Genomic DNA, 16,924 nt, shown 5'->3' with positions numbered 1-16,924 from the left:
ATGGGTCTCTTGCAGACAGTAAATATCTGCATTTTGTTTTTTTAAAAATGTTAATATTTTTTTCCTTTTAATTACGTGATTCAGGCCATTGACATTAATAGAATATATTTTAAAAGACATTATATATTTTAATACTTTTCATTATCTTTTTCTTCCTCTCCTCTTTCATATTTAATATCCAAAAAATTTTCTTCATGACACACATATTTAACCCTAATGTATCTCCCTTAATTATTCTAATAAATATTCTCCTTATCCCTCCCTTTCCCACCCAATACATTGGCTGCTTAAGGATACACATTGGAACTGTAATCCTAACATTCTCCCCATTCCAGGCAATCAATTTTCAATTGTTTAAACAAATTTCCCTTCTATCTATCTATATTGATCTTTTATATTTATTTAATCATTTTCCATAACATTTTATTAATGTATCATTTTCCATTTAACAATATGTTAATTTGTATTTCCTTAGTATTATGATTTCAACATATAATTATTTTAAACATATATGCAGTGTATTATTTAATAATTTTCCTATATTCTGTTCTTTCTTTCATATAATTATTATTGTCTTTTCTTTGTATTGTTTTCCTCCATTTCTTCAAATATTTCGATATGTTATATTTTCTAATTTTTCATAGAGTTTTCAAAACCATCTTAATATATTATGTTAATATATCATAGGTTCTGGTTTAGAGAGAAACTCTTTTAGTTTTTCGGGATCCTCAAAATATAAGGACTTGTCTCCAGATGACACTCTCATTTTCGCCGGGTAGTATAGACCATATTTAAATCCTTTTTCTTTGAGTAGAGGTCTCATATCTAGTAGTCTTTTCCTTTTAGTTGCTGTGTTTTTGGCGAAGTCTGGTAAAAACCATAATCTTGATCCTTTATAATTTAAGTTTTTATCTTTTTTTGCAGCATTTAGTATCTCTAGTGCTTGTTGGTATCTCAACATTTTGAAAATGATTGGTCTTGGTCTGTTTTTATTTTCTAAATTTTTAATTGGGATTCTATGCGCCCTTTCAATTTCAATTGGTTGTTTCAAGTCTAATTGTAGAATTTTTGGAATTAAATTTTCAAGGAAAAGGATAGTATTTTTTCCCTCTAAATTTTCTTGTATTCCAAAGAGTTTGATGTTCTTTCTTCTTCCTCTATTCTCGTAATCCTCCAGTTGGTCTTTTAATTTATTTAATTCTAGGCTGTCGTTTTTACATCTTTTTGATTCACATTCTATAGTTTCCATTTTTGATTCTAGTTCAGTTGTTCTTTTGTTGTTAACTTCCATTTGTCTATGTATATTTAAAATTTCTTCTTTCATTTCAGACATATTAGTTATAGTTTCTTTAAGCATTTGTTTGATTTGTTTTAATTCTTCCATGACTTCAGCTTTGCTTAATGTGTCTGATTCTTCGATAGGAAGTGGTATTTTGCTTGGTGTTATTTGGTCTTGTTTCTGTCTTTTTGCAGATGTACCAGCCTCATTTTTGTTTTGTCTGGTACTTGTCATGTTGTTGTTTTCTTTTTCTTGGTTATTCTTATTTCTTATATTTAGTCTCTTAGGTTTAGATTTGATATTCTTAGGTTTTTAATCTCTTTTCTTCCAAGATTTAGTTTTATCTTTTGAAGTAGAAATTTTCTTTTTAAGCCCTTTTCTTATGTTAGTTTAAAAAATCTTTCCTTTTTTCTTTTATTTTTCTCACTTTACTGTTTCAATGAAGGAGGGAACATTCAGTCCAACAACATTTCCTTCTCTTAAATCTCTCCTGACTTTCACTCTCTCTCTCAATGAGACACCGTTTCAGCGTTGACAAAAAAATTCTTGGTATTTATTTATTTATTTTTATCTCCTCTCACAAGCCCAATCGCAGCCCCGATTGAGGAGAGCAACACTTTATAGAATTATTTTCCTTTATTTTGAGCAATTTGAAGCAATTGTCTTTTTTTTTTTTTTTTTTTTCAGCTTCTCTTAATTGCCACGATGTCTTGCTGCTTCAGTTTTTTAAAGTACTAATTTTAGTACCGCTTTGAAACTTTCCTCTTTTTGGTCAGTTTTTCCCCAGCTTGGCTTCACTATCTCTCTGTATCAGTCAGAGAAAAGCTGTTAAAAATTATTTTCTTCTCAGTCTTTTTTTTTTTTTTTTTTCAGTGTCAGCAGTTTCTTGTTTGTAATATATCTCAATATCTATCTATTATTGAAGAAAAATGAACAAATAGATAGGTTTCAGACAGAAGTTCAGTTAGTTATTCTGTGTTCCATTTCTTCATTAAGCTGAAAATGGCCGCTTTAAACTGCCACACTTAAGAATTCTATTGACAACATTCACATTAAGAGTATAATCTTTCTTATACTTTTTTTTTTTTAGTTAGTATTTTTACTTTTACATAAATTTTCTAATAATTATAGCTTTAGCAGTATTAATTTAAAACTGTATTGAAACATTTTCCTTCCGTTTGCCAATTCAATATATCAGCCTTTCCTCACAGTCATTTCACATTAGCTTAAAGACATTTTGGTAGAATCAGCAAATTTTATTTAATTAGCTACTATTCTTTTCAATATCAGCATATCTTCTTTATTGCCTCACCATTCCAGCTCTTCGATGTCTTGCCGTTTCAGCAGTGAAATAAAATCTGCAGTTTTGAGTCTTTTCACAGTTTTTAAAGGGGGTAGATTCAAACTGTCAGCTCTCTCTTTCTCTCTCCAAATCCTTTCGCTGTCAGTCACTCACCATATTATTTAAACTTTTTTTCCCTCTGTCATTTATTTGTCTCCGATGGTACACCGATCTGTCACTTATCTTCAATATCGCGCCGTTTCAATGCTTAGAAAAAAAAATCGGCAATCCTCCTGCAGCTCCTCTCACAAGCCCAATCGCAGCTGTGATAGAGGAGAGCGAAATTTACTCAAGTATTCTGTTATTTCAATTAACTTTGAGTTATTTTTATCTTTTTTTTATAAAAGACTCACTTTTCTAAAGCCGGTATTTCTCTCTTTCGGCTTTTCATTCACAGGCTGCTTCAGCGCTGCATTTCAAATCTCACAGTATCGTTATAGATAAAAAAAAACGGTACTTTGCTTTCTCAGCTCCCAGTTACCTCAGGCTTCGTTTTAATTTCAGTTAAAGAGGTCATCTGATTTATATTATGTTCTTCTTCTTTGTCGATTATTTCTTTGATGAAATTATCCAGAAGGAAAATTATTTTTTTTTATTTTGTGCCTAGATGGTGAGGAGCTCTGCGACTACACTTCCATTCGTGCCTCGCGCTAAGCCACGCCCCTCACGAACCTGTACAAATTCTTCAATGACTGTAGTCTGTCACTTACGTCACCAGTATCTTTTCCACCTGGGAGCTGGGGCAGATGGTGAGCAGGAGGGACCAAGCCTGCAGGGCGCTGCAATATAAGACCTGCAATATAGGATTGTGCTGAGCTGGTACTGGGGATCGTTCATCCACATAGGAGGCACTGAAAATGCTCTCCAGGCAGGTGAGACATAAAAGTAGATCCTAGGGGACAGAAAACTGAATGAGATGGAAAAAGACAGGTAAGGAGAAATTAGGTTCTTACCTGCTAATTTACTTTCTTTTAGCTTCTCCAGACCAGTAGAGGTTAACTTTACGAATGGGTATATATCTAATCATGACCAGCAGGTGGAGACTGAAAACAAAACTTTGGGACAGTATATCCTAGCCCCTCCTCTCTATTTCCCTCAGTCTGCCGAATAGCCAAGCAGAACCAAGAACTGGAAAACAACAGAGAGAAAAAACAATACTCCGAAAGGAGTAACAAATAACAAACCCAAAATGCTGTTGGAAAATGCAGAGGAGAAATTCCCGAAGGAAGAATGTCCCCACAGCTCGCCAGCTAAGCCAGCCGAGCCACAGCCGCTGTTCTTCAATTCTCCCCGGCCCTAGAAAAATACTAGAAACCGCAGCAAAAACCAAAAACTGCCCGCGCAACAGCCCCAACAACAACAACAACAGACAGGGTGGGGACCTCTACTGGTCTGGAGAAGCTAAAAGAAAGTAAATTAGCAGGTAAGAACCTAATTTCTCCTTCTTTAGCACTCTCCAGACCAGTAGAGGTTAACTTTACGAATGGGACGTACCAAAGCAGTCCCTCTCACGGGCGGGACCCCCGAAGGGCCGATACTAGTACACGCTCACCGAACACCGCGTCCCGACGCGCCTGCACATCAACCCGATAATGACGAACAAAGGAATGCAAGGAGGACCAAACCGCAGCCTTACAAATATCCACAGGAGGCACGAGCGACGACTCAGCCCAAGAAGCCGCCTGACCCCGAGTGGAATGAGCCTTGAGAAACTCCGGAACAGGCTGCTGTTTCAGAAGATAAGCGGAAGCAATCGTCTCCTTGATCCAGCGCGCAATAGTAACCTTAGAAGCGCCAGCTCCCCGACGAGGACCCGCCAGGAGGACAAAGAGATGATCGGACTTCCGGAATTCCTGGGTCCGCTGCACATAAGAGCGAAGGACCCGACCGACATCCAACTTGCGCAGCTGCCGTTGCTCAGAAGAGCCCTCCCGACCACCCAAGACCGGGAGAACCACCGATTGATTGACATGAAAAGGAGAAACAACCTTAGGCAGAAAGGAAGGAACAGGCCGCAAGACGACCTGATCCCTAGAAAACTCCAAGAAGGGAGTCCTACAAGAGAAAGCCTGCAGCTCAGAAACACGCCTAGCAGAAATAATGGCCACCAAAAAGACCGCCTTCAAAGTAAGGTCCTTCAAAGAACAGTCGTCCAAGGGCTCGAAAGGCGGACGCACCAAAACAGAGAGAACCAGATTAAGATCCCAAGAGGGAACCGAGGGCCGTAGGGGAGGCCTAAGCAACTTGGCCGCCCGCAAAAACCGAATCACATCAGGAAGAGCCGATAAACGCTGACCTGACACCAACCCTCGAAAGGCCGACAGGGCCGCAAGATGAACCCGGAGAGAAGACCAAGCCAGGCCTCTATCCAGGCCATCCTGCAAGAACTCCAGAATGTTAGGCAGAGAAGCGCGAAAAGAGGTCACTCCCCGTGCCCGACACCATTCCTCAAAGAGACGCCAAACCCGCACATAAGCCCGAGAGGTAGAAAGCCTCCGGGACCCCAACAGTGTAGAGATCACCTTGTCTGAATATCCCTTCTTGCTAAGGCGACCCCTTTCAAGAGCCACGCCGTAACACAGAAGGGAGACGGGTCGAACATGGGAATGGGACCCTGCATCAGAAGGTCGTCCGAGAGAGGCAGAGGAAGAGGATCCGCTACCAGGTGCCTCACCAGATCCGCATACCACGGACGGCGAGGCCAATCCGGCGCCACCAGCACCACCAAATCCGGATGGTAAACAATGCGAAGAAGCACTCTGCCCACCAGCGGCCAAGGAGGGAACACATACAACAGCCCCTCCGTTGGCCACTGCTGGACCAGAGCATCCAGACCCTCGGCCAGACCGTCCCTGCGACGACTGAAGAAGCGGGGCACTTTGGCGTTGCCACCCGTGGCCATCAGGTCCATCAGGGGCTGCCCCCAAGCCTGCACTATCAACTGAAACGCCTCGGCGCCGAGACACCACTCTCCTGGATCTAGGAAGTGACGACTGAGGAAGTCTGCCTGAACATTTTCTACTCCGGCTATATGAGAGGCCGAGAGGTCCAGCAGATGGGATTCCGCCCAAACCATGAGCAGAGCCGCCTCCTGCGCCACCTGGGTGCTCTTGGTGCCCCCCTGACGATTGACATAAGCCACCGCCGTGGCATTGTCCGACAGCACTCTGACCGACTTGCCCAGCAACAGGGAGTGGAAAGCCAACAGCGCCAGACGGACCGCTCTGGTCTCCAACACGTTGATCGACCAGGCGGCCTCCTCCGCGGACCAGGTGCCCTGAGCTGAGTGACCCAAACACTGAGCCCCCCAACCCAGGAGACTCGCATCCGTCAGGAGCACCGTCCACTGCGGGAGATCCAGACCCACCCCCTGAACTAGGTGAGGGGTCTGGAGCCACCAACGCAGACTGCAGCGCGCCAAGCCTCGCAGGGGAACCGGAACATCCATCCCGTGCCTCTGGGGAGACCACCTCCGGAGCAGAGCATACTGGAGAGGACGCATGTGGGCCCGCGCCCACCTCACCACGTCCAGGGACGCCGCCATCGACCCCAAGACCTGGAGGAAATCTCGCGCCCGAGGACACCGGGACGCCAAAAGCAGGCGAATCTGAGATTACAATTTGCTCACCCGGCCCTCTGGGAGGAAGACCTTCCCCAAGGAGGTGTCGAACAGCACCCCTAGGTACTCCAGACGCTGAGCCGGGACCAACCGACTCTTGGAAAGGTTGACCACCCAGCCCAGCGACCGGAGAAACTCCACCACCCGAGCAGTAACCCGGGAGCTTTCCTGCAACGACTTTGCCCGAATTAACCAGTCGTCCAGGTAGGGGTGTACCAGGATGCCCTCCGACCGCAAGGCTGCCGCGACGACCACCATCACCTTGGTGAACGTCCGAGGAGCCGTGGCCAGCCCAAAGGGAAGCGCACAGAACTGATAGTGCCGACCCAAGATCGCAAAGCGCAGGAAACGCTGATGAGAGGCCCGAATGGGAACATGCAAGTAGGCCTCCGTCAGATCGAGAGAAGTGAGAAACTCCCCCGGCTGAACCGCCAGAATGACCGACCGCAGAGTTTCCATACGGAAAGAGGGAATCTTGAGAGCCCTGTTGACCCCTTTCAAATCGAGGATGGACCGAAAGGTCTCCTCCTTCTTGGGCACCACAAAGTAAATGGAGTACCTGCCCGTGCCCCACTCCAGAGGGGGCACCGGAACAACTGCCCTGAGATCTAGCAAGCGCTGAAGGGTCTGGCGAAAAGCCTGCGTCTTCCCCGGAGTCTGACATGGAGAAGCGAGGAAAAAAATCCGGCAGAGAGCGGGCGAACTCCAGGGCATAACCGTCCCGCACCACCTCCAGGACCCACTGATCGGACGTGATCTCGGCCCATTTGGGGAAAAATTCGCGCAGCCGGGCCCCCACCGGAACCAAAGGGGGCGCCGGCAAGGCGTCATTGTGCAGGACGGGAAGCGGGGGAACCGGCGGAGGGATTCCCTGCCCCCCGACGGGCCCCCCGAAAGGGCTGCATGCGCTGGAAGAACCGACCCCGGGAAAATCCCGGAGACTGGAAAGAAGCAGCCCCACGCCCAGGGCGATACTTGCGAAAATCCCGCAAACGCCCCCGGGCCGCACCCCCCCGAGACGCCGGGCGGGCACGGTCCTCCGGCAGACGGGGAACTTTCGAGTCCGACAGCGTCTGAATCAACTTATCCAAGTCCTCTCCAAACAAAAACGACCCCCGAAAGGGAAATTTAGTAAGCTTAGCTTTGGACGCAGCATCCGCCGCCCAAGCGTGCAGCCACAACACACGCCTTGCGGCCACGCCAAAAGCCATAGACTTAGCCGAGATCCGCACCAAGTCATATAGAGCATCTGAGAGGAAAGAGGCCGCCATCTCAATCTTCGCTACCTCCTGATCCACCAGAGACCAGTCGTCAGACTCTCGATCCAAGACCCGCTCCGCCCACCGAAACACGGCGCGAGCGACCAGTCCCCCACAAATAGCCGCCTGGACCCCAAAGGCAGAGACCTGAAAATTTTGCTTAAGGATGCTCTCCAATTTGCGCTCCTCAGGGTCCCGCAAGGCAGAACCGCCCTCAACAGGCACGGTATGCCGCTTGGAAATTGCCGAGACCACCGCATCCACGACCGGCGAAGCTAACGTAGCCCGATCCCCTTCAGGAATGGGATACAGGCGAGCCATGCTGCGCGCCAGCCGAAACGGCGTCTCCGGCGTTTTCCACTGCTCCAGAATAATATCCCGAATATCCTGATGCATAGGAAAAGAGCGGGAAACGGAACGGATCCCCCGCAACAGGGGGTCCCCCACACGCGGAGTCTCCGGCGGCGCGTCCTCAAAACGCAAGACCGAAAAAACCTGCTGAATAAGGTCAGGCAGCTCATCTTTCTGAAAAAGACGCACCACGGACGCCTCGTCACTGGAGAACGGGAAATCCGACAACCCGCCGCCAGCTTCCGTCCCCTCCAGAGAGTCCTGGAACTCCTCAGAAGGGTCAAAACATAGTCAAAACAGGGGGAAGGTCACCTGAGGTGGAAGACAAAATGGAGGGGCCAGACAGAGAAGATGGCGGTTTTCCCGCCAAAAAAACTCCCTCCATAGCCTGAAGCGGCTGAGAAACCTGAATAGTCTCAGCCGCTAAAGCAGGCAAGCCGGCATCAGCTGTCAAAAAATCAGCTGAGAGGGAATCCTCTAAAACCCGACCGTCGGCGGTTTGGGGAATCCCTCCGTGGGCGGACGGAGAAGACCATCGGCGGGGAGCTCTGGGCGCCTGCAGCCGCTGCCGACGGAGCTCCTCCACCGCACCGGCCTGAACACCGCTTGCACAGGCCGGCCGCGAGTGCCTCGCGTCTGGAGCACAATGAGCACTTTTTCCCTTTAGAAGTGCTCATTGCTCCATACGCGACCTAGCTGTAAAAAAGTGCCGGTTAGTTGAAAAATTACAGTAAAATACAGTTTTCTTAAAGGGATACAACCCTCCAGACCAGCACTACCTCAGGATTTTTTTTTTTTTTTTTTTTTTTTTACAGAACAGACTCCACAGGCTCTCAAAGCAATAGCCTTGCTTGATTTAGGGGGCAAGGCTTACTGCTGAGGCTCCTCTAAAAAAATGTGGGGAGGTGGAGGAAGTGGGGGGAGGGACCCCGCTCGTGACCCGCCAGGTTTGACACCCCCGAGGTCGGACGAACCCCCAAACAGAGTCCGCCCAAGCTCCGTCCGGCTAAAAACAGGGACAATAAACCCCCTAAACAAATTCCAACAGCCCTACCAAGGGAGATGGGTACAGATCACTCAACACCTGCTGGAGACTGAAAGAAGACTGAGGGAAATAGAGAGGAGGGGCTAGGATATACTGTCCCAAAGTTTTGTTTTCAGTCTCCACCTGCTGGTCATGATTAGATATATACCCATTCGTAAAGTTAACCTCTACTGGTCTGGAGAGTGCTAAAGAACGAGGTTTTAAATGTAATGCCTTTCAGTGACCACGATATAACAACATTCTTTGACTGGTTTCATAACACAGTTTAATGGCATCAAAATGGAACTTTGTAATACAGTGGTGCCTCACACAACGAACTTAATCCGTTCCAGGAGCAAGTTTGTTATGTGAAACGTTCGTTGTGTGAAACGCGTTTTCCCATAACAATACATGTTAAAAAAAATAATTCGTTCTGTAGCATAAAATATGCTAAGATGACATAAAAAAAGATAAATTTTTGGTTATTATTTTTATTTAGATACATCTAAAAACATAATTGTTTTTTAAAACAACACACATTTTTTAAATTTAAAGACAGACTAAGTAGAGTCTAATTTTACAGTGAGAGGGCAGAGTCTCAGCGGCAAAAACTGGGACTTAACTGTTCATTTTTTTTTTTTTTCTACCGTGTTTCCCCGATGATAAGGCAGGGCCATCAAATAAGACAGCCCCCCTTTTTAGAAAAAAATGTAAAATAAGTCACCCCCCCGCAAATAAGCCACCCACCGATACCTGCGCTTACCCGAATCGGGTGGTACGGTGGGTGACTCCGTGTGGTCCCTGGCACCCCCGACACGATCGGGGCAAGAGGGAGCTCAAGCCCTCTTGCCCCCCCGACTCCCCGACACGATCGGGGCAAGAGGGAGCTCAAGCCCTCTTGCCCCCCCCCCCCGACTCCCCGACACGATCGGGGCAAGAGGGAGCTCAAGCCCTCTTGCCCCCCCGACTCCCCGACACGATCGGGGCAAAAGGGAGCTCAAGCCCTCTTGCCCCCCCGACTCCCCGACACGATCGGGGCAAAAGGGAGCCCAAGCCCTCTTGCCCCGCCGATTCCCCAACTCCCCGACAATATCGGGCCAGGAGGGAGCCCAAGTCCTCCTGGCCACGGCGACCCCCTAACCCCACCCCGCACTACATTACGGGCAGGAGGGATCCCAGGCCCTCCTGCCCTCGACGCAAACCCCCCCTCCCCCCAACGACCGCCCCCCCCAAGAACCTCCGACCGCCCCCCCAGCCGACCCGCGACCCCCCTGGCCGACCCCCACGACACCCCCAACCCCCTTCCCCGTACCTTTCTGTAGTTGGCCGGACAGACGGGAGCCAAGCCCGCCTGTCCGGCAGGCAGCCATCGACGGAATGAGGCCGGATTGGCCCATCCGTCCCAAAGCTCCGCCTACTGGTGGGGCCTAAGGCGCCTGGGCCAATCAGAATAGGCCCGGGAGCCTTAGGTCCCTCCTGGGGGCAGGGCCTGAGGCACATGGTCGGGTTGGGCCCATGTGCCTCAGGCCCCGCCCCCAGGAGGGACCTAAGGCTCCCAGGCCTATTCTGATTGGCCCAGGCGCCTTAGGCCCCACCAGTAGGCGGAGCTTTGGGACGGATGGGCCAATCCGGCCTCATTCCGTCGTTGGCTGCCTGCCGGACAGGCGGGTTTGGCTCCCGTCTGTCCGGCCAACTACAGAAAGGTACGGGGAAGGGGGTTGGGGGTGTCGTGGGGGTCGGCCAGGGGGGTCGCGGGTCGGCTGGGGGGGCGGTCGGAGGTTCTTGGGGGGGGCGGTCGTTGGGGGGAGGGGGGGTTTGCGTCGAGGGCAGGAGGGCCTGGGATCCCTCCTGCCCGTAATGTAGTGCAGGGTGGGGTTAGGGGGTCGCCGTGGCCAGGAGGACTTGGGCTCCCTCCTGGCCCGATATTGTGTGGGGAGTTGGGGAATCGGCGGGGCAAGAGGGCTTGGGCTCCTTTTTGCCCCGATCGTGTCGGGGAGTCGGGGGGGGCAAGAGGGAACCAGGCGGAGAGAGGGCAGTTAAGCGCAGTGCCTGCGCGGAAGGATGCAGCTCGGGCCACTTCGTTGTGTGAAACGAAGTTCGTTGTACGGATCAAGACATAAAGTTCGTTGTGCGCAGCGTTCGCTGTGCGAGGCGTCCGTTATGCGAGGCACCACTGTATATACACAACGCAATTCAAAAGAAAGCATGCCCCTGCGGCCATACAGTTAAACTGAATTCTGAAGCACGAAACTCACCAAGGAAACCCTCCCCCCCTCCCCGAGAAAACAGGAAACAAGAAAATAAAGTTTTCTCTACTCACTTGACTTTAACGAAAGGAAAGGAAAGAAAAACAAATGAAAAAGGAAGACAATTATGCGAAGCAGGAAGGCAACGCCGACTGAACAGAGTTCAGTCAAAAACAGACTTTTTGCTCCGCGGAAAACAAAGAACTGAGGTACCTCGAGCCTCTTCCGGCAGGAAGGCAGTCAAGCATGCTCTGTGCGGATAGCTGCAAGCACTTTAAAAAATTTAAAGTGACAGTTCACTTTCAAACTGTCCTTACCTAGGACAAGCAGGCAACATATTCTCACATATGGGTGACGTCATGATGACGTCACCCATATGTGAGAATATGTTGCCTGCTTGTCCTAGGATAACTCTTCTTGCTGATGAAATTTCAGCTAGTTATTCTGAATTTTGAGTGGTGCTTCAACCGAAGGTTCAAAGCAAGAGTGGTTCCATCAACACAGTGAGGACTATGCTGAGATCCCAAGAAGAGGCTGGTTTGTGTATTGGAGCCATTATGTTTCATTGTTCTCACATGAAACAAGCCATCATCAGATGAACTGAAACCTATTTAGAATCCATATAGCAAGACAGGCTGTGATAGCTAAACGATGCAAACAGACTGACCTGGTCTTGAGGCCTCCTTGTGATGAAAGAGGTGCACCAAAAGGGTGGGTATAGAGTATGTTATGGGATCCTGAAGGCTCTCTCTGCACCAGCACGTAAATCAATTCTGTTTAAGATGACAGGATTTTTAGTGCATAATCTCCCGACAGCAAGGAGGATTTCTTTAATTTCTCGCAGACTGGGATATCTACAACTATTTGAGACTGGGGTGTAATATTCAATCCTCCTGTAGAAGTCATCAGTTAGAGATGTGTTCCCAGCATTAGAGGGTGATCCTGTGCAAAGGCGGGGAGCCAGGAAACCATATTTGTCTCAGCCAATAAAGCACTATAAAATCACGTGGGCTTTGTTTTGAATTATCATATGTAGGACCCTGGAGGTAAGAGGAAAAGATGGAAATCCATAACAAGTGCTTGGCTCAAGGACATGGTGATGGGACAAGCTTGGCAGACTTTTGTGACGTTTCAGGCTGTTGTTTGTATTCACTTGTCTCTAATGCAGAGAATACAATTGAATAATTGTACATTGCTGCAGTGATCTGGTGTAGGGCTGGAACTGCCTGCAGGGATATAATTATTGGAAGAATTGCTGTGGTTAAGCTCTTTTATATAATGGTTGTTGTCCCCTCTGAAATGAAGATGTTTGATCTGGAGGCTGATTAGAGAATTCTTATAGGGTTCAGACACTGTACTTGATATGTAAAACTATGTCTTTGACTTTATCCCTGAAAAGTTCAAGCACAATATTTAAAGCAAATTAATCGGGTAGGAGAGGATCCTGCCTGTTTCAACTGAGTTCAGTGTGCCGACTGCTGATATTCAACAGCCCTTAATTAGTCAGAGCCACCAGATATCATGCTTAGATGGCAACTTCAGCAGTTGGAACCTAGGACAACTCCAGGTGGACTTTAGTCTATGGCCCAGAACTATCAAAGAAGAGACAAGTTAATTTAATGTATTTTTAATGAGAATAAGTAATGGGCAGACTGGATTGACCGTTCAGGTCTTTATCTGCTGTCATTTACTACTATGTAAACTCTTCCACCCACAGCCTACATGTTCCCTGGGCCAGCATCACCGTGCCAGGTCTCCGCCCTAATGCATGCGCAGAGGGATGGGAGTGGCCCGTCCCTCTGCGCGTTCTCGATTTCCATGAAACTGAGCATGCTCAGGAGAGGCCTGTTCCCCCACTGCACGCTTTGTTTTGTGAAAACTGAGCATGCATGGCAGAAGTGGAGGCCCAGTGAGGTGACAGTGACTCAGGGAAAATGTAGGCAGAGTCCTTCAGCTGGCAGGGCTTGGGGACCCTCACCAGCCAGGGTCCTCAACCTAAACTGAGAATCCCTGCCCCGTAACCCCCCTCCCCCCTCCAGGTGACCCTATAAAGACACAGTAAAGGAAATGTAGGAGAGTAAGCAGAGGAATCATGAGTGAGAAGAACAAGGGAAAGCAGAGTAAAGTGGACCAAGTATGACAGTCATCACAAACAAGTGCCAGACTTCCGTCTCAGCATCAAGTCAATAGAGAAATATACACCAAAGCCTTCAGATAAAGATTACCTGTCTATGTTATCAGTAATATAACGAAGCACAACCATTGCCTTCAATGCAATATCAAACTCCAAAGCCTCCGCCTGCAACTTCAACTCCTAGAAAAAATAAATGAAGAACAAATATAGGAATATAGGAAACAAGTCTAATCTTTCTCTGCTTTATTGTTCACTAACATTCCACTGAGAGCTAGTTCATATGAAACAGGTTGAATTTCCAACTTTGCCCTACTGCCCATCAACAAGAATAGTTTTGCAGGACAGATGATTGCACCTGTCTCTGCCACTATCTTGGAAAGTCATTTATTTAAAATATTACATAATACTCGAATATAAACCTGGATTTTGGGGCCAAAAAATAGAAACATAGAAGACGACGGCAGATAAGGGCCAAAGCCCATCAGATCTGCCCATTCTACTGACCCACCCCCAAGTCTACTATCCTAGGGATCCCACTCCTGGTGACAGGTTCCCTTGGCTTAAACCTCTAAGGGATCCCACATGGGCATCCCATTTGCTCTTAAATTCTTGCACGCTGTTTGCCTCGATCACCTGCACCGGGAGCTCGTTCCAAGGATCAACCACTCTCTCGGTGAAGAAATATTTCCTGGTGTCGCCATGAAATTTCCCGCCCCTGAGTTTGAGCGGATGCCTTCTTGTGGCTGAGGGTCCTTTGAGAAAGAGAATCTCTTCTTCTATCTCGATGAGCCTAAAAATGGTTTATATTCAAGCCAATGTCCCCCTCCCAGAATTTGGCAGGCCACTGCCAGGCTCTGCCCCCTGCCCTGCTCTATCCTCATACCTCTGTCAATCTCTGGTGGAGGTTCAGCGGGCAGGAGCAAACTTTCCGAAATCCTGCCCCGCTGCTAACTGGCTGCCGCAGATCGAGTTTCTTCGGCTGTTGAGCGGCACGAGCAGGAGTGTGACTTGGCGCTGCTGCTCAACGCTGAGTGGCTTCCTTATGCAGAGGCAGAGGATCTGCCACCAGATGCCTCACCAGGTCTGCATACCATGGGCACCTGAGCCAATCCGGAGCCACTAGAATCACAAGGCCTGGATAACGAACAATGCGGAGAAGAACTCTGCCCACTAATGGCCATGGAGGAACACATACAACAGACCCTCCGTTGGACATGGTTGAACCAGAGCATCTAGACCAGGGGTGTCAAAGTCCCTCCTCAAGGGCCGCAATCCAGTCGGGTTTTCAGGATTTCCCCATTGAATATGCATGAGATCTATTAGCATACATTGAAAGCAGTGCATGCAAATAGATCTCATGCATATTCATTGGGGAAATCTTGAAAACCTGACTGGATTGCAGCCCTTGAGGAGGGACTTTGACACCCCTGATATAGACCCTCGGCCTGACCGTCTCTACGACAACTGAAGCGGGGTGTTTTGGCGTCGACACTCGTGGCCATCAGGTCCATGGGGGGCTGACCCCAAGCTTGCACTATCAACTGAAAGGCCACATGGCTTACACACCACTCTCCGGGATCTAGCGCGTAACAACTGAGGAAGTCCGCTTGAACATTCTCTACTCCTGCTATGAGGGAGGCCGAGATATTCAGAAGATGAGACTCTGCCCAGACCATGAGCAAAGCTGCCTCCTGCGCCACCAGAGTACTCTTGGTGCCCCCTTGACGATTGACATAGGCCACCGCCATAGCATTGTCCGACAGAACCCGGACCGACTTGCCGGTCAAGAAGGAGTGGAAGGTTAACAGCACCAGACGGATGGCTCTGGTCTCTAGAACACTGATCGACCAGGACGCCTCCTCCATAGACCAGGTGCCCTGAGCTGAGTGACCTAGACACTGAGCTCCCCAACTGAGAAGACTGGCATCTGCTTCTTCCACTCTGCCTGACAAGAAGAAGCTAGAAAATGATCTGGCAGGGAGTGGACAAACTCCAGAGCATTACCATCCCGAAACACTTCCAGGACCCACTGATTGGCCTGACAAAAGAATGCAAGAAAGACCAAACGGCAGCCTTACAAATATCCACTGGAAGCACCATCTGTAAGATCAATAGCTATACCGGTCTGGAGAGTTGCTAAAGAAGGATAATTTGCTCACAGTAACCTTTGAAGATGAATCTAGAGCATTCTCCGGGCAGAAATAGCATAAGTAGAGACCTTGTTCAGAAACCTAAACAGATCATATAGAGCATCTGCAACATAATCCACTTCTGACAGAAGGAACTGTAGTTTTATGTCTGCATCTGCTCCCAGAGCATGACATAACAGAGTGGCAAGCGCGTGCGACATACGAAGCCACTGCTGCCACGTTCAACACCAACGCCGCAACTTCAAATGACCTCTTACGGGGTCACGTGATGGCGGGTTCCTGAGCGGACGTCCGTGCACAGAGCTCCGCTCCGACTTCCCGGTTTCTCCCCCCTAATCACCGCCCATGTCGGGTGAAACTTCAATTTTTTGAACGCCAGTGCAGGCGCTACTGCAGGGGCACATTGTTGCGGTTCGGGGAGGCGCAGAACGCAGTTTTGGCCGCGGGGCATGCCGCCGAAAGTTTCTCGGCCGGCGAAGCAGTGTGGGAGCCCAGCGTGCAAGATGGCCGGCACGCAAACCGACGTCCCGATGGATCGATCCGACGATGTGCTGCAGGTGTCCATGAGGCATTTGTCACAGTTGCTAGATGACAAACTAGCTAAACTGCATGCCTCTATGGATGAACTGAAGGACACCTTGACGGGACAAGCTGCTCAGTTGCAGCACGTGGAGCAGAGGATGTCAGCCCAGGAGGATCGTGCTGGGGTAGCAGACGGGAAGCTAGACCTGCTGGAAACTCGAGTTGGTCAGCTCATGGAGAAAGTTGAAGATCAGGAAAATAGAGCCCGACGGAAGAATCTCCGGATCATCGGAATTCCAGAGTCTGTTAAGGACCCTGAGCTCCTCCATATTGTGGAGAAGTGGCTGCCGAAGGAGTTGGGCCTCCTGGAGCATGCGGGCCCAGTGGTGGTGGAACGAGTCCACCGGGTGGGACAGCGACGAGAGCACGAGAGCGCTGGTAGACCGAGAGCTGTGCTGGCCCGCTTTCATAATTATGCTATCAAAGCCCGTCTGCTTGAGCTATTTAAGAAGTCCCGGCATCTAGAATATGAGGGTGCCAAGATTTTGATCTTCCAAGATTTCTCTATTAAGGTGGCTGAACAGCGCAGAACCTTCACACCATATTGTTCGCAGCTGGTCGCAAGGGGAATAAAATTTGCTTTCTTATATCCAGCTAAGGTGCGCCTGACCCATGAAAATCGCACCTTCACTGTGTCCCAGGCGGAGGAACTCAAGCGCTTCATCGAGAGCCTTCCCGCCCAGTAGGCCTCATCTGAAGACTCGACCGATCTTTACCTTCTGGATGATCTGGACCTGACGAAGCTGTGTTGTTCCCCTCTTCATCTTTACGTTTCTATCTCGAGGGGAGAAGCCCCTTGGGGTCCCTGCTGATGTCTCCGGTCTCAGCGTGTGGGACTGTTTGTGAGAGACTGTGTTTTATTTTTGATTCTGGTGTTTTTTTTTTGGTTGGAGGGGACCTCTCGGGGAGCACTTTCAATGGAGATTTTTACGGCAGGA

The 16,924-nt window shown here is 48.8% G+C and overlaps 1 protein-coding gene across 1 annotated transcript in view; it reads right to left on the bottom strand.

Annotated features, from left to right (window-relative positions):
- ZMYND10 (zinc finger MYND-type containing 10) overlaps positions 1 to 16,924 on the bottom strand; it is a 66,960-nt gene that overhangs the window by 24,995 nt on the left and 25,041 nt on the right. Inside the window, exon 6 of the mRNA XM_033925723.1 lies at positions 13,346 to 13,434. Within this exon, the coding sequence (XP_033781614.1) occupies positions 13,346 to 13,434 (89 nt within the window). The remainder of the gene's footprint in view (positions 1 to 13,345; positions 13,435 to 16,924) is intronic.

This window comes from Geotrypetes seraphini, chromosome 17 (assembly GCF_902459505.1).
Source record: "Geotrypetes seraphini chromosome 17, aGeoSer1.1, whole genome shotgun sequence".
Taxonomy (NCBI): domain Eukaryota; kingdom Metazoa; phylum Chordata; class Amphibia; order Gymnophiona; family Dermophiidae; genus Geotrypetes; species Geotrypetes seraphini.
The sequence above is the reverse complement of the archived record's forward strand: the minus strand, read 5'-3'. Positions and strand labels throughout refer to the sequence as shown.